Consider the following 24,189-nt stretch of genomic DNA (forward strand, 5'->3'; position numbering starts at 1 on the left):
AAAGTGAAAGTTCTCATTTTGTTATCTAATTTGAATATAATGCAAAGGGGAAATGAACAGCATTCGTAGTGAAAAGTAAATTAATTGTGATTAAGAAAAATGAAACAATTTAAAAAAACAAAGTACTTTTTTAGCTTGATCATTGCCTTTAATAAATTCCACATGAGGCTCTCTTGGTTAGTAACAGTAGTATCTTAGGACTGGTCTGGCTAACAGAATTGATCAGACCTAGTAATGTTACCAAATGCAAAGCGCATATATGTAATATAACCTCCCCAAGGCTGTCAAAAATGATAACAGTATATTGGGATTCATTAGGAAAGGGATAGATAATAAGACAGAAAATACCATATTGCCTCTATGTAAATCCATGGTTCGCCCACATCTTGAATACTGTGTGCAGATGTGGTCACCCCATCACAAAAAAGATATATTGGAATTGGAAAAGGTACAGAAAAGGGCAACAAAAATGATTAGGGGTATAGAACGGCTTCCATATGAGATTAATAAAACTGGGACTTTTCAGCTTGGAAAAGAGATGACTAAGGGGGGACAAAAGTAAATAATGGAGTAATATGAAGTGCTATTTACTCCTTCTCATAACCCAAGAACTAGGGGTCACTAAATGAAATTAATATGCAGCAGATTTAAAACAAACAAAAGGAAGTATTTCTTCACACAATGCACAATCTATAGAACTCCTTGCCAGAGGATGTTGTAAAGGTCAGGTCTATAACTGGGTTCAAAATAGAACTAGATATGTTCATGGATGATAGATTCATCAATGGCTATTAGCCAAGATGGGCAGGGATACAAAAGCATGCTCTGAAAAGTCCCTAGCCTCTGTTTGCCAGAAGCTGGGAATGGTTGAAAGGGGATGGATCACTTGATTACTTGTTCTGTTCATTCCCTCTGAAGCCCCTGGCATTGGCCATTGTTGGAAGAGAGGATACTGGGCTGGATGGACCATTGGTTTGACCCAGTATGCCCATGCTTATGTTCTAAAGCTCATATGCAGGTTTTGAGCATGGGACTTTCAGCCCCAAAGCACGGGCTTTACTACTTGAAGATGCAGTAACAGCTCTAGTAGCTCACATCAGTTAGTAGGCTGTTATCCTCTGTGGACTAGCCATAGCCTGTTATACTTTACAAACATGACGTAAAATCCTGTAAAAAATATAGAGGCTGAATTTCAACCCTAGTTGTATGTCTAAACTTATTATGGTACATTTATATATTTAATTTATTTCTGCAGTTAATAGTATCTGTATTTTTTGTTTGTATTACCTTATTTAAAACAAAACAAACACTAGACAGAACACCCCGTGTTCTACTGGAATGCTTCATCAGGAGGAAAACCAATGAAACAGTCAGGACCTCAAAACTTACAGAAAGCTTCCTGGAACAGCACTCTTATAAGAGGGTTTCAAAACATTTAGGAATCCTGAACAGTGAATTGCTGGTGAGAACTCAGAGATAGTAATTCAGAATCAGTTGTACAGCTTTGTTCTCTTTCCAGCTCCTTATAGATACAAAACTGGCTTTGTGCCCCAAATTGATCTGAAAACCTAAAAATCCTGAGTTTTATAAATATTGATTCAAAATATAGAGGTGCAGAGGGAATGGAAGGAGAGTTAGATTTGATACCTGTAATTACTGAAGTAATTAATCAATCATTCAACTATGTTGGATTTTCTTCCCTCAGTGCAATCAGGCGATGAAAATCAATAGCGATTGATTAATTTTGCAGCCACTCTATAGAAGGGAAGTTGTTTGTGGGCATACTGGGACTGGATTGTGGTTATTGGAAAACCCTGGGAATGCTCTCTCTCTCTGAACATGCTGACAGTTTCCATTTTTAACAAAATATTTGTTTGTCTTCTTGACCTCCTCTAAAACTTGTTGAATGCACTTTCTTGCGTCTAAACATTGGATCTTCTGTTTTCTCCCCAAATATCTCCTTTTTGTAGTGAAATCCTACCCTATTAAAGTCAATGGGAGTTTTACCATTGACTTGAGTGGGGCCAGGATTTTACCCCATCGATTTTAAATGTTGATAGATAGGGATAAAGCATTTCCCTGAGTTCCTAGAATGTTGGGATTTCTGTTAAGTATTCATGGTCAAATACATCATATGATTTAGACCTCAAGAGGGTGATTAGTAACTTCAGAACATAAAAATGGCTGTACTGGGTTAGACAAATGGTCCATCTAGCTTAGTATCCTGTCTCCATCAGTGGCCAGTGTCAGATGCTTCAGAGAGAATGAACACAACAAGTCAGTTATTGAGTGATCCATCCCCTGTCATCCAGCTTCTGGCAGTTGGAGGTTTTGGGACACCCAGAACACAGGGTTGCATCCCTGACCACCTTTGCTAATAGCCACTAATGGACCTATCTGCCATGAACTTATCTAATTCTTTTTTGAACCCAGATATACTTTTGGCCTTCACAACATCCACTGGCAATGAGTTCCACAGTTTTGACCATGCGTTGTGTGAAGAAGTAATTCCTTATGTTTGTTTTAAGCATGCTGTCTCTTAATTTTATTGGGTGTCCCCGGTTCTTGTGTTATGTGAATGGGTAAATAGCAATTTTTAATTCACTTTCTCCAGACCATTAATGATTATATAGACATTTATCATATCCTTCCTTAGTTGTCCCTTTGCTTAGATGAACGATCCCAGTCTTTTAAATCTCTCCTCATATGGAAGCTGTTCCATATCCCTAAATCATTTTTGTTGCCCTTCTTTGTACTTTTTCCAATTCTAATATTTTAATTCTTTTTCCAATTTTTTTGTGATGGGGCAACCAGAACTGCATGCAGTATTTAAGGTTTGGTTGTATCATGGATTTATATAGTGGCGTTATGATATATTCTATCTTACTATCTACCCTTTTCCTAATGGTTCTTGATGTTCTGTTAGTTTTTTTGACTGCTGCTGGACGTTGTACAGAGTTTTTCAGAAAACTATCCATGATTACTCCAAGTTCTCTTTCTTGAGTGGTAACAGCTAATTTAGACCCCATCATTTTGTATGCATATTTGGGATTATGTTTTCCAATGTTCATTACTTTGAAATTATCAACATTGAATTTCATCTGTCATTTTGTTGCCCAGTCACCCAGTTTTGTGAGATCCCTGTATAACTCTTCACAGTCATCTTTGGACTTAACTATCTTGAGTAATTTTGTATCATCTGCAAACTTTGCCTCCTCTCTGTTTACCTTCTTTTCCAGATCATTTATGAATATATGGAACAGAACTGGTCCCAGTACAGGTCCTTGGGGGACCTCATTATTTATCTCGCTCCACTGTGAAAATTGATAGCTTATTCCTACCCTTTGTTTCCTATCTTTTAACCAGTTACTGATCCATGAGAGGACATTCCCTCTCATCATAGAATCATAGACTTTAAGGTCAGAATGGACCATTATGATCGTCTAGTCTGACCTCCTGCACAACGCAGGCCACAGAATCTCACCCACCCACTCCTGTAACAAATCCCTAACCTATGTCTGAGCTATTGAAGTCCTCAAATCATGGTTTAAAGACTTCAAGGTGCAGAGAATCCTCCAGCAAGTGACAGCTTACTTTGTTTAGGAGCCTTTGGTGTGGGACCTTGTCAAAAACAGGTGACCAGTAATGTTGTTATTTCTTGATGTAAATTCAGTCAAGATCTGTGCTCCCGCATCTCCTGGAACTTCATCTCTACTTTTGGGGTTTGATGTTTGGCTGTCCAGGAGAAATTATTTCACCCAAATTCCAGGAACACCTGGTAAGGAATGAAGATTTGATTCACCTGTCTGCCACCTCACTGCTGCATTCTCCAGTTCTTAATCTTATATTTCCATTCACATGAAAGGACTACAACTGGAAGCTTAATAAACAACTGAAAACTCAGTACAGAATAGATGAGGTACCAGAGCAGGAGTGTTCGGGTTTATACATCAGACCTTACCCAGGGGATCGACTCTTCCACATACCTTAGTGTTATACTGAATGTTTTCAGCTCACTTAGGAGCCTGAGATTTTCTAACAGTTCAGATACAAATTGGCCACCTGAATTCTTTGCACTCATAAGGGATGCTGTCAATGTAAAATGTGAAATTCTGACTGCTCAATATTAACTGTAGGCTCTACATTGAAGGTCAAGTTTTCAGCAGGACTTTGAAATTTGTGCACACAAAATCATAATGTGTACTTATTCACAGGCACAGAAAGGGCAATTACATAAGCCAGTGAGATAGAAACACAGTTACCTGATCTGCATATGCAAATACATGTTTTGTATCGGTAAAGAGGTGCACACTCACATTTTACAGGAGAAAAAGTCAGACCTTTTAAAAATGATTCATATGCATCTTGCATTAATTTGTTTGTATTTTTTTGTAAGTAAACTTGGAAAGGTAAATTTCTCACTGTTAATTACTAAATAGGATGTTACGTTAGCCATGGCAAACACCACATCCCAAGGTGCTATATATATTTAGCATTATACTACATTAGTACCTAGTGACCCCCACTGAATAGCTAGTCCACTGTCTATATTCTGCATTCATGATATGTGAGTATACTTCTCATTGGAGCTGATGCCAAAATGTCTGAGGCTTGAATTTTTAGACCCGTATCTCCAGGTGGAGATGGAATTGACTTGAAATAGCGTGTAAACATTCACATCCTGGAACATACAGTGTAGACAATCTGCTTTAAATGGAAGCTTCTTGCTTGAAATAGAACTTTTTCTATCCATAGCCCTAATAACTAATACTAGTCAGAAATTTTGGGCAAAAATAAAATTTTGAGAAATTCACACTGACCCCCATTTTCTGTCCCGCTGTTATAATAATACTTTGCACTTATATCCTTCAATTCAGAATCACAAAGTATCTTATAAATATAAAGTGCCTTACAAAATCCCACCTAAGTGATTTAGGAGTACAACTCCTAGTGGGTCTTGTGCTCCTAAGTCACTTGGGTGTTCATTATCCCCTTTTTACATGTGGGGAATCGGAGGTAGAAAGGGGAAAATGTAAAATTTTCAGAAGTGGCCTCAATTTTGAGGTGCTTGCCCAACTAGACATATCTGATTTTCAGAAATGTTGAGAACCAGCAACTCCGAATAAAATCAATGGGAACTTCTTAGCATCTCTGAACACTGGGCACAAAATGTCCCCAGCTGGGCACTAGAAAACTGAGGCATCCCAAATCAGAAGCCACTTTTGAAAATTGTGCTCAATGGGGAACTTAAGAATGTAAGAATGGCCATACTAGGTCAAACCAAAGGTCCATCCAGCCCAGTATCCTGTCTACCAACAGTGGCCAATGCCAGGTGCCCCAGAGGGAGTGAACCTAACAGGTAATGAATGATCAAGGGGGGCAGATTTTCAAAGGTATTTAGGCAGCCTAAAGATGCAGATGGGCTTTTCCAGAGTGCCTAAGCAGGTTAGGCCCCTAATCCCATTGATTTCAATGGGAGTTAGGGCCCGGGCACTTTTGAAAATCCCACTAGGCATCCATCTGCATCTTTAGGCACGTAAATACTTTTGAAAATCTGCTTCTAAGAGCACGTCTGCTCTGCAGTCAGGGGAGTGATTGCAGCACATGTAGACATATCCAAATTAGCTTTAATCAGGCTAGCGCAGGTGCCAATAGCAGTGAAGCCATGGCAACATGGGCTAACTCGGGTATGTCTACATGCATCAGTCACACCTCTGATTGCTGTGTAGACACACCCCAGGTGACTTGCCCTAGGTAAGACAGGACGCATATGGCAGAACCGGGAACCGAGACCACATCTTCTCTCTGCCTTAACAGCAAACCCATGTCTCCTCTCCAGCAGCTACTTCTGAAGCTAGGAGGCAGCACACTGGCTAGGAGAGTGAGTTCTGATGTTGGAGAAAAGAAAAGATTTGCTGAGATGCACTGGAGGTCAGGACCATCGACCAAGTGACCGTCCAATCAGTTTTCATCTTGCTTTTTCTTTTCTTCTCTGCCTATATAGTCACATTCTTCATTCCCAGCCAGGGAAGTGCAAGTTAAATTGTTTTCAAGGGGAAATTAAGGTTTTTTGTCCAATTTTTTTATAACAGAACAGCAAAATATTAGGGTAGAAAGGAGTCTGAAAGAATAAATAGAATAAACACAGATAGCTGCAGTAACTGTCCTAGAACACTAAACATTGGTGAAGCCAATAGGAGTGGTTTATTCCATATTTTGTTTCCCCACATCTCATTTCCCCAGCTGTCTTTAGGCCACACTAATCCCCGCATTGCCTTTCATATAGACTGAGGCCACTCTTCCCTTGATTGGAGAAGGTCTCTATTTTCAAATTGTCTACACTGCCATTAGGCACCCGCGGCTGGCCCGTGCCAGGTGACTCAGGCTAAGGGGCTCAGTCAAAGGGGTCTGTTTAATTGCCATGTAGACATTCAGCTATGGCTGCAGCCCGAGTTCTGGGAAACTCCCACCTTGCAGAGTCCTAGAGTCCGGGTTCCAGACCAAGCCTGAACATCTACAATGCAATTAAACAGCCCAAATCCTGTGAGCACAAGTCAGCTGGCACAGGCCAGCTGTGGGTTTTTAATTCCAGTGTAGACATACCCTTAGATGCTTCCGGGCCGCGGGAGCTGTTTAACTGTTTTACTAGCCATGACAAAGTGCAGGTAAGGCCCTTTTGCCAGAAGTGACATGCCAGCACTAAGCTTGCTGCTGCCTGGGACCTTGATGCTATTCCTGGGAGCTGAGCCAAGATACTAAGGTGATGGGTATTATAGAAAATCTCAAAACAGGCAGACAGATCTCCCAACCCAGCAGCATGGCACACTCAAAGGCTGGCACTGCTTGTAGCGGATGCCCTGGTACAAGCTACTGCTACTCCCCGCAAATGATGATAGGGCTGTGGTATAAAAGAGAATCAATCCTCCTTGGTGTCTTAACTTGAAATTGTACATTGAGCTCAATTATCAAGTTCTAAGGTGTGAGATAAAAAAGATTGGATTGTCAAGAGATTAAGAAGGCAATAGACCCTTTGTAGCTTTGACAGGTTTCAGAGTAACAGCCGTGTTAGTCTGTATTCGCAAAAAGAAAAGGAGGACTTGTGGCACCTTAGAGACTAACCAATTTATTTGAGCATAAGCTTTCGTGAGCTGCATCCGATGAAGTGAGCTGTAGCTTATGAAAGCTTATGCTCAAATAAATTGGTTAGTCTCTAAGGTGCCACAAGTCCTCCTTTTCTTTTTGTAGCTTTGGTTCGTGTTACACGTAGCACTTCCACTTTTGGTTCGCGGTAAAATGTATGCAGTATGGCCAATCCCAAGTGTTCCAAAATGAGGAATCAGGCCCCCCTAAATAATGAGATTGTCTTAAAAATATATGTTGGGTTTCTTTTTGTTTGCCTTCTGGTGTGTGAGCTTTTGTAGTGCATGCACTCAGTTCATGTTTTCAAGCTTTTTCTCAGCAACTGGGAAGGCTAGAAATTTACTTTTTAATTTTTAAAATGAAAGATGAGAGGGTTTCATCCCAGAGTCTGCGGATTGAATAAAACAACAAATATCACAAGACTCTTGATAAAATTGCAAGAGTTGATGTGATATGTGTGTGTGTGTGTGTGTGTGTGTTCAGGAGCTATAAAGAAGAAGCAACTTGACATGCTCAAACTGTGAGTCTGTCTTCACTGCAGTTATCCTCTTCCTCTGGTGTTGCACCTAACCCAGCTCCTGTCCAAAATCCCTGCACCCAACTTGGCCTAGCTGGGGCAGTGGGGTGGAGCATGGGCTCCACTTTCACTCAGGTTGGTAACCTGCCCGCTTTTCAGTGAGGACACAGGTTAAACCGCTTGAGTGCTGATAGTCCTCCACTGCCTTTCCACCATGTGTCCAGAAGGACAAACAAGTTCTCTCACAATTCACTAGGGACAGACCATTGAGCGACTCATCTTACTGCAGCACAAAGAACCAGGGAGTGTTAGTGACACACACCGGTGAGCGCCATACCAGTGAGGACACAGTAACTCGAGCCAGGCTTTGCATTGTGGCTGCTCCCACCTGGGCTAGGCCAACTTGGGTGTTCAGACCTGGGTATTGATCACCTGGGCTCTCTCTGCAGTGAAGAGGTACCCTGAGAAGACAGCCTTCACACCACACCGTTCTTACAGGTTCTGATCACCGCTGCTCCCTTAGGCCCTGACTCAGCAACGTGCTTAAGCTTTGGCTTCAATGGGACTTGCGCACGTGCTTAAAGTGAAGTGCTCTGCTGAATTCGGGTCTCTGTCAGTTTTAAGATGCTGCTGATTATGACACCGCAATGGGGTGGAAGCACCATGCTTAGCTGCTGCCTGGGGGTAAGAAAAAGAGGGTGAAATCAGTAAAACCCTGGTAAATTAGTTTCTTTGACTTGCGTTTTATTTTGCAGAGAGTCTTCCCCACCCCAATCACCATCCAGCTGTGCAACACTAAATGCGGGAAAGCAGAAGTGCGGAGTGCACTTTCCATATCCCAGTGGGGGAGATAAATTTTTCTTTGCCCTTTTGTTTTCCTGGGGAAGCAGATGCTGGATGAAAAAGGGTTCATTTGTACAGCAATTGCCCACGGAAAATTCCAAATTGCTGCTCTGTCTCCCCCCCACCTCAGGATGATTACAAAAGGGCTTTTATGCTCTGAGCAAAGCTGCATGGAGACAGTGGCAGATCCCAATTTCCTTTATGATTATTGTTAATAATTGTCCTAATATCATTTTCCTTATGCACCATTTCTCTCCCACTCTGCGCTTTTTCTTAATGAATTCCCTTCTGTTACCGTGGACTCTGCAATGACACCGGGATGATTTGTAATGTAAATTGGCACCCCAGTGTAAAGACGACCTGCTAGAGCACCGCAGGGCTCTAATTATAATTTTCATTAAACTCCTTCTGTTGACGAATATCTGAGCAATCTGGAGCTGCTGCAGGAGCAAAAGGAAATTAAAGAGATATTACCACTTAGCTGCAATGTCAGTGTGAGGGTAACCCTCCCAGCTGTTTAAGAGAAACTAAAACAGGGCTCTTCCCTTTCCTTATGGGCAAAGTTTAGAAGCTTTGTTTTGTCTGTAACAACAGGTCCACACAGGGTCTAATTCTCCCTTCCCCCCACAACATTTCACGCTAGCTTGGCAGGAGGAGGAACTGGCCTATGTAAGTGTTTTACAAGTGATCCATCTGTGACCTAATTAGAGAGATCAGCTGCTAGAGCTCTGCTTAAAACTTAGGGGAATGATCCTGGTCCCATGGAGTCAGTAGTGGGGATTGTCATCGACTTCACTGGGGGCAGGATTGGGCCCTAAGCTTTGAAAATTCCCTGGTGGGGGTTGGAAAAAGAGAGGGGAGGGGATACAGGGCAACTACCACCCTGGGGGTTTCAAGTCGAAGACTCAGTCCTTTTATCTAAGGATCCCAAAGCTCATTGCAAGCATTAATGACCTGTTATTAATTATCTATTGAGCCCTGCCTTGTGCTCAGCACCATGCAAAATATAGAGGAATACATGGTCCCTGCTCCAATAATTGGTAGCCCAATAATGAAATTGTTGGGCCAGGTTCACTGCAGCGCAATTCCGAGGACAGGAAAGCAAAGCCACCTGTGGGGTTGGCTCTCTGCTAGCAGATTCACAGTCACACAGCACAGCCCTAAAAGTGAATACCGTCGCCCGGAGCTGGGAGCCAGCTATGGCTGGGGTGGCCAGATCTGCACTGATCCACCTCACGCTTACTGCAGGCTTTCCCGGCAGGTCTCCTAGGTAGGACTTGGGCATCACTTGAAGATGCTGCACTCACCCTGATAGAACTCCTGGTGGAGGCCAGCATTGGCGACACTTTCCCCGGAGAGCCAGTCCCATCCCACCCACGCTGGCAAACTGCCCCTTCCTGCATTACGGTGAGTGAATCTGATCCATCGGAAAGTGCTTTGAGGTTCTTGGATGGAGGATGCTAATAGGAGCTCAGAGACTTGTTAGTGGCCGTTGCGTGGGGGAGAAGGAGGGCAGATGGGGCCTGTAGAAGGAGAGATTTTAGGAGTTAGCAAGATCAACATGTTGTTCTGCTCGTTTATTTTGTAATAAGTGTTTAGAGAAAAATGCTTGTGGCTCATCACTGTATTAGGCCCAGAGACTGAACACATAACTTCTGGTTTCTGAGGATTTAGAACTTGGGTGTGTTAAATTAGTTTGGAATAAGGTTAGTTTTATAGATGTGCACAGTGTCCTTGGCCTGACGTTTATCCAGAAGCCTGTGACATGCACAGAGGACTGCATTAGTCTGAGTGTCCATCTCCCAATGGAATGCACGATTGAGTGTGATAAGGGGATTATCACCTCTGTCTTCTCTTGGTTATAAAGAATATGCAAGCAACGTGAAACTGCTAGCCAAGCAAACTAACCTGTGTAGCCTGTAAGGCAGAGGTGGGCAAACAACAGCCCACGGGCCACATCTGGCCCGTGGGACCCTCCTGCCTGGCCCCTGAGCTCCTGGCCCGGGAGGCTCGCCCCTGGCCCCTCCCCCACTGTTCCCCCTTCCCCGCAGCCTCAGCGCGCCATGCTGCTGGTGTAGTGTATTAAACTGCTCTGCTGTTTAATACACAGCCTCTATGCTGACAAAGTGGAACTTTTCAAAAACTTTTTGCCATAAAGGTTGCCAAGCCATCAGCAGAGTGGACTTTAATGGCAGTTAGTTGAATTTCCTGACTCTGTTCTTTTTTAGTTTGTGAATTTTTCAAGAACTGTAATGAAACTGTTTCTTGTTTCATGAGAGTAGTAGCTGGGGAAGCCCACACAATGTAGATTAGCTTTTGTTTTATTGCATTTGCTTTCAGCTAAGAACATGAGGGCAAGACTTTGTGCACATGACGCATATCCACCAATAAATAGTGCAAGTGAAAACTCCACTCAGTTAACATGTATCATGCTGCTACCACTGTGGCCCAGTCCTGCTTTTAGTGAAGTCTGTGGCAAAATATCCACTTACTTCAATGTTATCAGAATCTTATCACAATCATTTTCAAACCTACCAAGAATTACAGTTAGCCCCAAACTGTTCCAGTTCCCAAAGGAGATACACGTTATCTGTATACAATTTGTGAAACCAATCCAAGGAGAGACTTCCGGGGCTAGATCCACAAAGGGACTTAAGCATTGCAAAGGCCAGTTAGGCATTTTGGTCCTTTTGTGGATCTAGTCCTTGGGGTCCAATGTGCAGCGTGAGTTTCTCATTGGATGATGGGATCTCACTCTATTCTATATGATATGGGGAAATCCTGTGATGAATACAGTATATAAGTAGTGCTCCTTTCCCACCTGAATATTAATATTTTCTTTCTCTCCCAAATTCTTCATTGTTGAAAAACCTTTCAACTGAATAGGGCATGACAAAGACTTGACCCAGCCAAAGGTGCAAGGAATGAGGTCTTCTCTTTGGTAGGAGATATTAGTTAAATTGTTGTTAGTTATAGAAATATTTCTTTATTAGGGTTTGATTTTGTTCTGTTAATAATAATGAAAATCATAGAAACGTACAGCTGGAAGGGATCCCAAGAGGTCATCTAATCCTTCCCCATGTTCTGATGCGGAACCAAGTATACCTAGACCTTACCTGACAGGTGTTTGTCTAACCTGTTCTTAAGAACCTCCAGTGATGGAAATTCTACAACCTCGCTTGGTAACCTATTTCAGTATTTATCAATCCTTATACAGTAAAAGCTGTTATATCCGGCATGTTGGGGGGAAAGGGGGTGCCAGTAAGTGAAAAATTGGGGCACGGGAGGGGGTGTGGGGTGCTGGATCCAGGGGGCGCTCCCCTCGGGTGGCTCCCCTCAAGCGGTGACCTGTCCTGGCCACTCCTAAGCGGAGGCGCAGCAGGCGGCGCTGCATGCTGCCCCCGCCATGAGTGTTAGCTTCGCAGCTCCCATTGGCTGGGAACTGCAGCCAGTGGGAGCTGTGGAGGGCGGTGCCTGCAGGCAGAGGCAGCGTGCAGAGTTGCCTGCCACACCTCCTCCTAGGAGCAGCCGGGACAGGTCACCGCTTGCGGGGAGCCGCCCGAGGTAAGCGCCACCCAGGTCTGGCACCCCACACCCTCTCCCTCCCGCTTACCCGCTGCCCTGAGCCCTCTCCCTCACCCCAATTCCCTCCCAGAGCCCGCACTCCACACCCTCTCCCGTATCCCAACCCCCTGCCAGCCCCGCGCCGACTTGACCATAACCCAGAATTTCAAAGAAGATCAGAAATGCCGGTTTCTAGAGCTTTCTGGTTTGTGAAGTGCCGGATAAAACAGCTGTTACTGTAGTTAGACAGCTTTTCTTAACATCTAACCTAAATCTTCCCTGATGCAGATTAAGCCCATTACTTCCTGTCCTATCTTCAATGGACATGGGAAACAATTGATCACCATCCTCTTTAAATTAGTCCTTCATATATTTGAAGACTGTTGTAAGGCCCCCTATCAGTCTTCTTTTCTCAAGACTAAACACGCCCACTTTTTTAACCTTTCCTCGTAGGTCAGGTTTTCTCAACCGTCTATCATTTTAGTTGCTCTCCTCGGGACTCTCTCCAGTTTGTCCACATCTTTCCTAAAGTGTGGTGCCCCGAACTGGATGCAGTACTCCAACAGAGGCCTCACCACTGCCGATTCGAGTGGAACAATTACCACCCATATCTTACAGACAGCACTCCTGTTATTACACCCTTGTGATATTAGCCTTTTTTGCATCTGCATCACATTGCTGGCTCCTATTTGTTTTGTGAGTCATTACAATTTGCTGATCCTTTTTTTGCAGTACTGCTGCCTAGCTAGTTATCAGGACTGAGGTTGGATTCTTTTTTTTCATATTCTTTCATCCCTTCTCTTGCAAACAAATAACATTGGCTAGCCTTTCTGGACTAGCAGGGGGAGAGCTAGTGCAGGGATGCAATACCATGTTTAGTGGGAATAAATCTTTCAATTAGAACGTGTAATTCCTGCTGATATTGTAGCACTGCTCTGCCTCCTGGTCTTTATAATGTTTAGATGGCCTCATAAACAGTAGCAAATTGCCCTGCGCAAATGTCTGTGCAAATGTCCTTAACTTAACCCGCAATAAACTTGTACTACTGCTGGTCCCCTGTGTTAGAGAATGTGCCCCGGATGTACACAGCTATCCAAGAAGGCCATGCATCGCAAATCTCGCCATGTGCCTGCAGGACGTAAATGTCAGGCACTTTCTGAATAAGAAAACTCTTATTTTTCTGCCAGGTACAAATCCAATTACATCCCCTTTGTTTCAATGGCCATTCTGTCTGTCACAAGGTTTTTCTAGGATGACTGAAGCTGGTACAATACATTAAATTAATTGGCCTTTAAGTTCTGGAGGCCTAGGTATAGATGTTGGCTTAGGTCACAAATAAAATGAGTTTGGCCACCGTATCATAGTGGGTGGAGGAGGAATGATGCTTAACACCTGGAGCCACAGTACTGGTATGTGTTGAATTGTCCCAGTTATGATGCACATGGGTAAGTGTAGTTCTGTGGCAACCAACCTGATGAGAGATGAAGAGAGCCAGACCAGAGCATTCTGCTGCAGAGTCACAGAGGGCTGAACCAGATGATTGGAGAGTTTGAGCATTTGCTCCCCATGAAGGGCCCACCAATTTGCTCTGAACGTTGTTGTGCATCCTCACCTTAGCCGCAGTTGTCCTGAGGTGGTTCAGATATGTGAAAGATCTATCTAGGGTTACTCTGTGGTAGACTGGGTGGGCTTTGTGTTTCAAGAGATATCCATTGAGAAAGATGTTGAATTCCTGGTCTTCTCTGGCATTGTAAAGATGGAACACACTCGAAACATCAACGTGGTATGAAGAATCATCTGCAGTTGACATCAGAAACCAGTCTCTCATAACTGACGCGACTATGTATGTACCTGGCTTTGATTTGCCACGCCACTCGTAGGCCCTTCTGACCTGATTTCAAATGGGCCAGGATCAACGTGCAGCCAGCCTGAGGCCAACAAGAGGATCCCACGTGCATCTGTGGCCAAAGGCAGACACTATCCCACATCACTGATGACTGCCTCTGGCCAGATTTGCTGGTGGTCTGAGGGCTCTGTGCTTCACTGAGGAGGCTGCCGCAAATTGGCTTTGCAAGCTCTGCATCCGATTAGAAGATCATAGTGGGTTTTTGTCTGCATGACAAAACCATCTGTTTATTAATGTTCGTCTCTGTTTCATAGAGATTAAGCACTGGTATAGCAGGGGGTGTTGCAATCCATGGCTGAGGTACATTAATAGATCTGTATGGGAGAAGTTTATTCAGTACCTGCCAACCTCTAGCTAATTCTGTTAGACCCATACTTTCCTGAAGACTAAATTCATCCTAAAATTTGTAATCGTACAGCTAAAGTGGGAGGGGTTTGGTAGCTATCTGCAATAATAAATTCAGTATCATGACACACAGAATCACAGCCCCTCTCAAGCAGGAGAAATTTATTAAGGAATGTTTAGACTTCCACACAGCTTGAGTCCCAGTTTTGTCTCCTGTGTTTACCAAGGAACACACCCTGCCAGGAAGTCAATGAAGGACACAGACAGCTGATAACTGAATAATATAGTGCAAGTAAACATAGCCTTACAGCCAGGATTTTTCTGAAAGGGCCCAGTGACACAGCACATGCAAAATGAGGCCAAAGGACTAGTGACAGCATTGCTGTCAACTGAAAGAATGATCCTATGGGTGGCAGATCCTTAGCACACATATACCACACTAGAGGGAATGAAGGTGTCAAAAATATACACAGAGTTGTTTAATGGATGATTGCTTAGTTGGAGCTAGTTGTCCTTACAAGCCCCCAAAATGACCCAGGTTTATTTCTACAGCATTAATAATTAGAAGACTCAAAAGATGGCATTTGATTTGAACACCCTTCCAGCCACTTTAATGCCTGTGTGCTTCTGGATGTAATGAACCTGGGGTATACAAGCAGCTTCTTGGGAGCAAACAGACCAAACTTAATAGAGAATGGTGTTTATTTTATTAAATGGCAGTGCTGACCAAACATATCTCAAAGCAAGGCAACAAACAGAACCCTCCTGTTCAATTAGTCTCTTGACCTCTGTGGCTCAGCACGGGATGCTAGGAAGGGAGCTGTGGCTCACAAGGCCCTAAGGAGGGTTTCCTTGACAACACTTACGGAAGAAAAATGAGATTTCATGAACACAATTGCATATTAGGTCACGAGACGCTGACTTCAGGAGGAGCTGAGAGCACTCAGCACTCAGCACCCAGCAGGATCGGGCCCTGACAGTCTGAAGTGGTGGGTGGGACCATTTCTTTTTTCCTAATAAACTTTATTAAAGAATTTCCTTTTTTGCTGCTTGGAGACAAATTCACTGTGGTAGAGAAGAGGTTTGTTGTTTAAATTAATAACCTCAGGACCCACAGAATCCACCTTGTTCACACTGCAGCTCACCCTGAGACAAATAGAAGGTAATTTTCTGCTCAGCCATAAGGGTATTTTCTCTCTACCCAGGCTTAGCATGAGTTATTGAGACCTAGATATTTTCACCATTTTCAAAGATGAGAAGGCAAAATTGCAAGGTGGATAGGCATCATGCTGGCTGGGCAATGGATAGTCAGTATCATCAAACCCAAGCATGAGGCAGGCTCCAAAAAACCATGAGACTGGCTTAAAAATCAGGAGATTTTTAAAATAAATTAGAGGTTCTCTAATTTCCTTCTAATGTATGAGCCTTTAGGACTCAAATTTTCAAGCTTGTTTCTGCAACCATGAGGGTTAAGAACTTTTTATTTTTTAAGGAAAGCTGAGAGTCTCTTATAATCCCATGACTCCAGGAGCTGGTGCTTTAAGAAAAATACAAAATATTGTAAGAGTTGTCAACATTGTGAATGTGCACCAAGCTTGACCCTGCAGGCCTTGTATGCCAAAAACACCCACTGAGGTCAATGGGAATCTTGCCTACGTAAGAACTACAATTTCAAACTCTTGCTGAAAATGTATAACTATGGAAGTTCTTGCCACTTAAAAGTTGGCTGAGACTTTTAATAACTTGCATGATGGAGTTTATCAAACAAAGACACATCTTAAAAACTCTGGGGTTTGGCTGGATCTCTGTCCTGAGTTAGGTCAAAGGGAGAGTAAATAAAATTAAGTCACAAAATTGGACTGTTTCTAAACTGTAGACACACGTGTCCTCAGGATCCAAGGGCTCCACGTATATCCATCTAAAGAGGCATTGCAGAGCTCTCAGCAGTGCCTTGTGGCCATCAGTGCTTTGGGTGTCCAAGGAGATGGAAGCATGGAGGAGTAGGAGAGAAAAGATTTTAAAGCTGTGTCACTGTTAGGGCTAGTAGAAAATTTCTATTCAAAACTCTTTTTCAACAGCAAATTGGGATTTTGGACAGAAAGAAGAGTGGGTTTGTTTGTTTGTTTGTTTGTTTGTTTGTTTTCAAAAAGTGTCTGCTTTCTATGGAAAATGTTGACTTTTTGTCCCAACCCCAACCCCTCAAAAACTTTCATTTTTCGGATGAAAATGTTCTGTTTTTGTTTTGGGTTTAAACTCAATGAAAAGTTTAAAGTTTCCATGGAAAAACAAACCATTTTCTGGGCAGCTCTAGTTACTATGCTTAAGGGTCTGTATAGAGACTGAACAAAACTCCCAGAGCCAAACAGCCCTGAACTTTGGGAAGGTTTGGATCTCGATGTTTTTAAACTAGAGCAATCACTGGTAGAGTGGCTTAAAGAGGACTTAGTTTAAATAAGAACCAGACACACCGTTTTCATATTTCTTGCCTCTTTAAAATTCATCAGCCTGCTGTAAAGCCTGGATCCATTAACACATTGGGAAACTGTAGCTAAAGATCAATTTGCTTGGCTTGTTGGAGAAATCTTTCCACCTCCACAGTGATTCATAAAAAAGTGTACCTTTGACTCCATCTCTAACTGGCTCTGGTGGGATTCAACCCTACAACCTTCAAATATTCATGCCAAGGAGTCAGTTCCTTGTAGGCTGCAATACAGGGTTACTTCCTCCCAGCTGCTCCTCTGTTTCATGCTTGCACTCTTTATTTTGCTATTAAAATTTAAACAAAAATGTATCTTTAATTATTAAAGCTGAACTTGGAAAGTGTGAAAGAAGCTTTACTGCTATTAGAACACAGAGGTGTGGATGTATGTGATATATGGTGTATGCATAGCCAAGTCACAGGTCTATTTCTCTCACCCAGTCAGTTCAGCATCATCCAAATGGTAATTGTTTTTTTTTTCCAAGTGATTCCAGAAAAGCAATAAAAAACACAGATCTGAAGCAAATAAGATTAGGGGGCTTAAAATCTTAATACATTAGCAAGAACAAATCTAGTTGATAATGTGGCCTGGATAGTGTGATAAAAATTATGTGGCATAAAAGGATTACAGGTGACCTCTGACTCATTCATTGGCTCCCCCTACTCCCTCCTTATCCACACCAGTGCACCTGGGGAATGAGTAAGACTTCTGAGCTCATCAGGGTGACCAAATCCATACACGCCAAAGGGGAGGCTGGCAGGAGGCAGGAGCATATGGGATGTTAGAGAACCCCCTGCTGAAGCAGATCAGTGTTCTCCAGTCTGGTGGCCTTGGCCTTGAGCCAAGTACAAAACCCACCTTTTCACAGGAGCCTCCCTGCAATTGCAGAAGCCAGGCAGACCCCAGAGGAAGGGAAAATCATAGAAAGAAGAAAAGTAGGAAGAGGAAAATAGAGGAGGGAAAGCCTCCAAATGTAAGCAACCAACCCCTAGAAGCATGGGAGCAGAGCCCACTTTTGATATTCCTCCCCCACTTCGTTCTACTATCTGGGTCAGATGGTGCCATGACCGTACCTTTGGTTTCTCCATTATGCAAATACCTCTCAGCCAATCAAAGCACAGGTACACAAACATGGGACAGTCATGTCTGAACAAGCATTTATGGAAATCTCTGCTCTATGGTTACTACCCTGAAAATGCCCATCACAAATATGGCTGCCTTGTCTTCTCACCCCCACCCCAATCTGCAATCCCACTTAACCCTAGATATTAAATGTAATAGGAAATTACTCTTAGTGGGGTGGCAGAGGAGGTTAAGTGTCCCTCAAGGGACAAGAAGGAACAGTGGGAGATGGAGGATGGAAGCGGAGGTGGCTCTTTCATATGGATTCAGTTGTGGCACCAGGTACTATGGCAAGTAGACAGGCCTCTTGGGTTATATACCAGCAAAGGTTAGTAAGTAGAGTTTGTCAGCATTTCTTGTTCAAAACTTCTTTAACAAACAAAAAATGGTCCATTTTCTACATTGAAAACTTTCATGAAAAGCTTTTTTTTTAAAAAAAATGTTCTATGTCCCCTACCCACCGTGCAAACCACAAATATTGAAATCTTGGAGTTTTTTAATTTTCTCCTCTTCCTCCCCCTTTCCTCTTCTTTTCCCTTTTCCCCCTGAATGCAGCAGAGTGAATGATGTCCAGAGAGTGTGAGTTTTTTGGAGGGGTTGGGGAAGAAATCCATTTTTTCACTTTGTAACTTTTCTAAACTTCCTCAACTTTAGAACAGTTACAGAATAGCAACAAGAAAAAATGATGGATGGTGATGGTGTGTGTGTGTGAGGGGGGATGAAAAAATCCCCAAACTTTGGACTTCAGTCATTTTATTGCACTGGGTATGTTTTCTTGCCCCCAAAAATATTACACTGAAAATGTCCAACAAATGGAAAATTGTTCCATTTGAACCCTGCACAATGAAAAGACATTCAAAATGTTTTGCAAAATCATTTTTCAACTAGTTCTCTCAGTAAGGCTCATCCATCGTAGCTACCGCACCCTTTTCTGTTAAGACTTCAGTACTGTCAGGGTGTCAGGCACTCACTATATTATTGTCTGTGGAATGCTTTGTTCCAACTTGTGAGGAGGAAATTAACTACCCATGAGTTGTGTGATTGACTTTAATTCGTGTATTCTACAGAGGCATCTTGTACTGCCTTTCTTTCACTACCTGTTCTATAAATGCAGTAGAGCCCTAAAGACAGTTTTATAGGTTTTGTTCATCAGTCTAACAAATACTTCGTATGATTATTGCTATTCCAGCTCCCTTCAGATCACCACAAACGCAGCTGATTTCAGAAGAGAAAGGTCAATCACAACCATTTAGATTTTTGTTCTGTTACAAACTGGTTGAAGAAAACAGCTTTTTCCTTCATTTAATTTCAAAAGGGAAGATGTTGTATGATCTGGAGCAGCAAGAAGAGAAAAAAAGAGACCTTCTTATAATGAAAATAGTCATAAAGGACAAGATTCTGCCCCTCCTAATGGAAAAGTGTTATATAATTTGACTGGGATGAAACTGATAGGGATCAACCTTTAAAATCTATACCTAGAATGTAATACAAGTTCCTCTTTATAGACATTTTGAACCATCCTATAGAATTCTACTGCAGAGGTATAATTTTCTATAGCTCAAATAGGATGGTTCAAAGTTGTATGGAAAGATTGCATTTCTCTCTCATTCCACAGCAGTTTTCCATAAGAGCTAATACCCAGAGGCACATAGGATGGATGGCTCTTGTCCAGAGGTAGAGAGGTGTGGGCATGTGCACACGCATGAACATCTGGTTATGTCCAAAGCTCCTTGTCCCTTCCCCTCTGCCATCACTTTCTCATCATTCTGGCCAAATCAAGGAATCCAGTCTTGGGATTCTAATGACTTGTCATTCCATTCTCCTGGTTTCATGCTTTGTTGCCAACCTGAAATTCAGGCTGGATTTGCACAAGAGTTACCCAGTTTACCTCCTAGCCTTGGCAGAGTTTAACAGTTATGTCCTTCACACGAAACTGTAGCCTCATGAATTACATGGTTGTTTATCTATTCTGTTTTAGCAAATGTTCTGTTAATTCCACCCAAGGACCAGTGATAACTAAGAGAGAGCCTTGATGCTGCTTGGGGATTCACTTCTGAAACCTGGATTGTGGCATTTCCACTCGTTGTTTGGACAACATTAACAACCACAGTAAATCTTTGCATTTACTGCACATAAGCCCTTTCATCTGAGGATCTTAAAGTGCCCTGTAGTGTCTTTATTTTACAGGTGGGGAAACAAAACCATGACGATGAATGACTTGCTGAGCTCACCCATTGCATTAGCAGCAGTTTGGAACAGAACCCAAGTCTCCTGGCTCCCTTTCTCCTGCTCTAACCAGTCATGCTGCTGGCATGCTGTAGCAGTCTGCTACGCCCATTTATAAGGTCACAAAACATTGTTTAAAAATACAGGGCCTAAAGAAAATGGGAAAGGCACCTAATGGTCCAGGATGGGGATGGGAAAAAGAGAGGAGAAGTTTAAAAAAAAAAGAAATGGGGTGAAATGAACTGAAAATTCCCAACGATCTTCAGAGAAATGCCGATCACAGTGGAAGAAGCAGGGACTGAAGCAGCTAGGGGTACAAAGGAGGTAGCAGGTAGAAGAAAGGGAAGTATGAAAATGAACATAACTCCTAAAATAGCAGGGCAAAATCCTGCCTGGATAAGGACTACAGAACCATCTGGGAATTTTGTCTGGAGTACAGACTGCATGAATTGACCCTTAGAGACAAATGGGGAATTCACACCTGCCACAGCACTAGAGCCAGCAGAGGAACCGAGAAGAGGAACCTCTGCTATTTAGGGGCCGGTGGGGGCTAGTTCAGCCCATATGGGGCATTACAACAGCTCACAATTGCCAATGCATTAGACACCCACCCACCCCTACCTTCCTATATTACCAACCCTCTGTGCCAGTCTTTTTTGTAGGAGGCCATTCTGGCTCTGCATTTTACACCAGGGACAGTCCCTGCAGGCCTGGGTGGCAGCTTTGCAGCTACAGAGCAATCATGAATCAGTCCCCAAGACTATTGGGATCCTTCCATCTGACAGAGATGGCATGAGACCCATTTTGCCAGATTCCTGTGAATTAAACTACCCAACAGAAGTCACTGCTGGAAGAAGATGGTGATCTATGGCTGTTGCTAACTACCCCCTGCAACGACAACACTGGGAAATGTGTAAAAAAAGGAACACTTTTTTGAACAGGCAAATTATGATTTTTTTTAACGAATAAGAACAATTCTTAGTGGCAATAATGCACTGTTGGGTAGAATCTATGTCTGTCCATTTCTTACAGTGGCTGAAGGCAAGAGGCAAAGCTGAATATTTCATCCTAATGCACCTAAGGCAGGGTGTTATCTCTTTACAACACACCCCCCATTGTGTCCCCTTGTCTAATCAGCTAATTGATATACCGTGGTGCTGGCTCTATATGGTACATATTCCAGGGTTAATGTCACACACAAAGCCAATTAAATGCCTGATTGGATGAAGTAGTCACAGTCAAGTGACCTGTTACTAGCCAATCAGGGTTCAGGAATTCTAAATGTCATTATAGTATGTACATTAATTCCCTACTAAAAAGATTAAGCATTTAACCTATGACTGCTGGTTCTGATGAGATATAGAAAATCTTTTGCACTCATGGGAGGATACCAAATTGAACTACTGTGAAATGAGGAGTATTCTCCAGTTTCCATTTCAAAGGCACAGCCTGATAGCACAATGGCAGCATTGCCGCGTTTCACAGCTCCTTCCAGTTAGTTAAAATTGATCAAAATATGACAGCGTGCATTACTTCAAAGGGGAGATTAATTTGTTTTGTAGAATACAAATTGACTTTGAGCCAGCTCTCCCAACCCCCTGCTTCTCATGCACCCCTTCTCCAATCCAGAGGGCTGTCATGGAGAAAAAACTGCTTAGCAGCCATGCTTTTTGATCTCCTCCTGTAAGCAGCAACGCTGTTTATTTACCCCTTTGAAACACAGATTCTTCTGAACTTTCCCTGCTGTCTTCCGAGCTTGTGGTTTCAGGAAAGAGAACTGTGTTCGTGTGCAGTGTTTCTGCCTGCCATTCCTTTGGGTGTAAGTGAGGCATATGAATGATTTCCCCACCTTGTCACCCAGGGAGGAGGAGGAACAGTGGCCATTTGAGAACGGTGGCACCTCTCATCATGCTGCTTCACTGGGGCCTGCAGCTAGCTCACGCGGACACAACGACCATCCCCCAATATTTTAAGCCGTTGCCAAAGTTCCATTGCTGGGTGCCCAGCTGCGTGCAGCGTGCACCCGGGAAAAGAGGCTCTACTTCAGATGTGACTACGAGGAGTAGACTAGATGCATCCATTAGACGAGTTCTGTGTACAAAGCTAGTATAATATATCCTAATAGCTGGAGATGGCAAAAGGCCTTTGGACGCTCAAGGCTACCCCCTGCAAGTGAGGGAGAAAATAATGGCTATTATGCTACATTTAATCTTGGGCATTGCTGGTACATTTTGGCAACTGGTTTGTGGGTAAAAAATAAATACCAATTGTACTCTGAGCTCCTATGCCGTTAGGCACCTTTCTCTTGCTGTAGCTGATCCCACTTCCTAAGGATTTGGTACCAGCCACAGTTTTGGACATAGCGTGTTTGGGATGGAGCAATACTTTGTACGTAGGAGAGTGTATGCGCCAGGGGCGTGGAGTAAAGGGATGGGAGGAGGCTATGATGGCCAGCTATAAGACTAGCTGGATACACTGACTGCGGTTATGTGCACAGTGCTGGTAAAAACATGCCCAAAATGCACATAGTTTTGCACTGACTGTTCTGAAAATCTAGACGTAAAGCACTAACCATTTATGGATTTTACCTTAAACTAATATATTAGCATTGAAAAGAGCTAAATATGTGGGGGGAGGGCAGTGCTTCTGATGGGGAGGGGACTACCTTCCTTCCCCGTGCTATCCCAGTGGATGTACCCAGGTGAACAAATACATGGAAAACACCAGAGGCAGCTGGGGTGATGAAGTGACTCTGAGATTGAACATTAAAAGCCTTGCAACAGGCTGTGAATTTGTAATTCATCGTTTGCTCCTCTCTTCCAGCTCGCTGCATTAGAGAGACAAGTGTTCGATTTCCTGGGATATCAATGGGCTCCTATTCTAGCCAATTTCCTCCACATCATCATCGTTATCCTTGGCCTCTTCGGGACTATTCAGTATAGGCCACGCTACATAGTGGTGGTAAGTAACGTTTGTTTTCTTCCATGCTACAGTTACCCAGCCAAGTCCATGATCGGGTCTTGTGGGCACTGGGTTAAGGCTGGAACCAATCCACTCATGCACAGATATTCAACCATCAGGGATTTTTATCCACACAGAACCATAGAATTGTACGACTTGAAGGAACCTCGAGAGGTCATCTAGTCCAGTCTCCTGCACTCATGGCAGGACTAAGTATTATCTAGAACATCCCGGGCAGGTGTTTGTTTAACCTGTACCTGTCTGTGCTGCTTTAAAGAGCACACTATTTATTCTACTCTTTACTATATTTACTCAGCACTTTTGGAAGAGATTAAATCATATGTATTATTTGTATGACAGTAGCAGCTACAGGCCCCAACTGAGACTGGAGTCCCATAGTGTTGAGTGGTATACAGACACATAGTAAGAGAGCATCTCTTCCACTGAGACTTAACCATCATTCTAAAAAGACAGGGCAGACAAAGGGCTGGAGAAAGGAAGCATTATTTTCTCCATTTTACAGATGGGAAAGCTGAGGCACAGAGAGTTTAAAAGTGACTTGTCCAAGGTCACACAGGGAGTCTGCAGCAGAACTGGGTGCTGACCCAGATACAGAGCTGGGTACTGACTGTCTATAACTGGACATGATCCCAGGTCTCCTGAGTCCCAATCTTGTGTCTTAATCACAAGATCATTGAGGACTTCAGTAACTGAGCCAGAGGTAATGGATCTATTACAGAAGTGGATGGGCGAGGCTGTGTGGCCTGCAATGTGCAGGTCTTACTAGATGATCACAGTGCTCCCTTCTGACCTTAAAAGTCTGTGAGATCATCTCTTTTTGATAAGTAGATGCTCAAGTTTGAGACTCATGAGGATCTGCAATGCTGCCTTGGTTATACTAGCCGGTCAGTTTTCATGGTCAGTGACCACTGGATCTTTTCAGAAGCCTCCTGGAATGGAATGTTCATTTTCTGGCTCTGCTCATTGTTGGTGAGAAACCATGTTTGACTGGAACATGTTTTTTGAAAACCAACATTCAGAAATATTTTTAGATACTTAGAATCACATTCTGATGCCAGCAAGCA

The 24,189-nt window shown here is 43.1% G+C and overlaps 1 protein-coding gene across 2 annotated transcripts in view; it reads left to right on the forward strand.

Moving 5' to 3' along the window:
• Positions 1-24,189, forward strand: part of NKAIN4 (sodium/potassium transporting ATPase interacting 4) — an 82,325-nt gene that overhangs the window by 17,370 nt on the left and 40,766 nt on the right. For both annotated transcript variants that reach the window (XM_073308701.2, XM_073308702.2), the window contains exon 2: positions 22,967-23,104. In XM_073308701.2, coding sequence (XP_073164802.1) covers positions 22,967-23,104 — 138 coding nt within the window. The remainder of the gene's footprint in view (positions 1-22,966; positions 23,105-24,189) is intronic.

This window comes from Lepidochelys kempii, chromosome 13 (genome assembly GCF_965140285.1).
Source record: "Lepidochelys kempii isolate rLepKem1 chromosome 13, rLepKem1.hap1, whole genome shotgun sequence".
Lineage (NCBI taxonomy): Eukaryota > Metazoa > Chordata > Testudines > Cheloniidae > Lepidochelys > Lepidochelys kempii.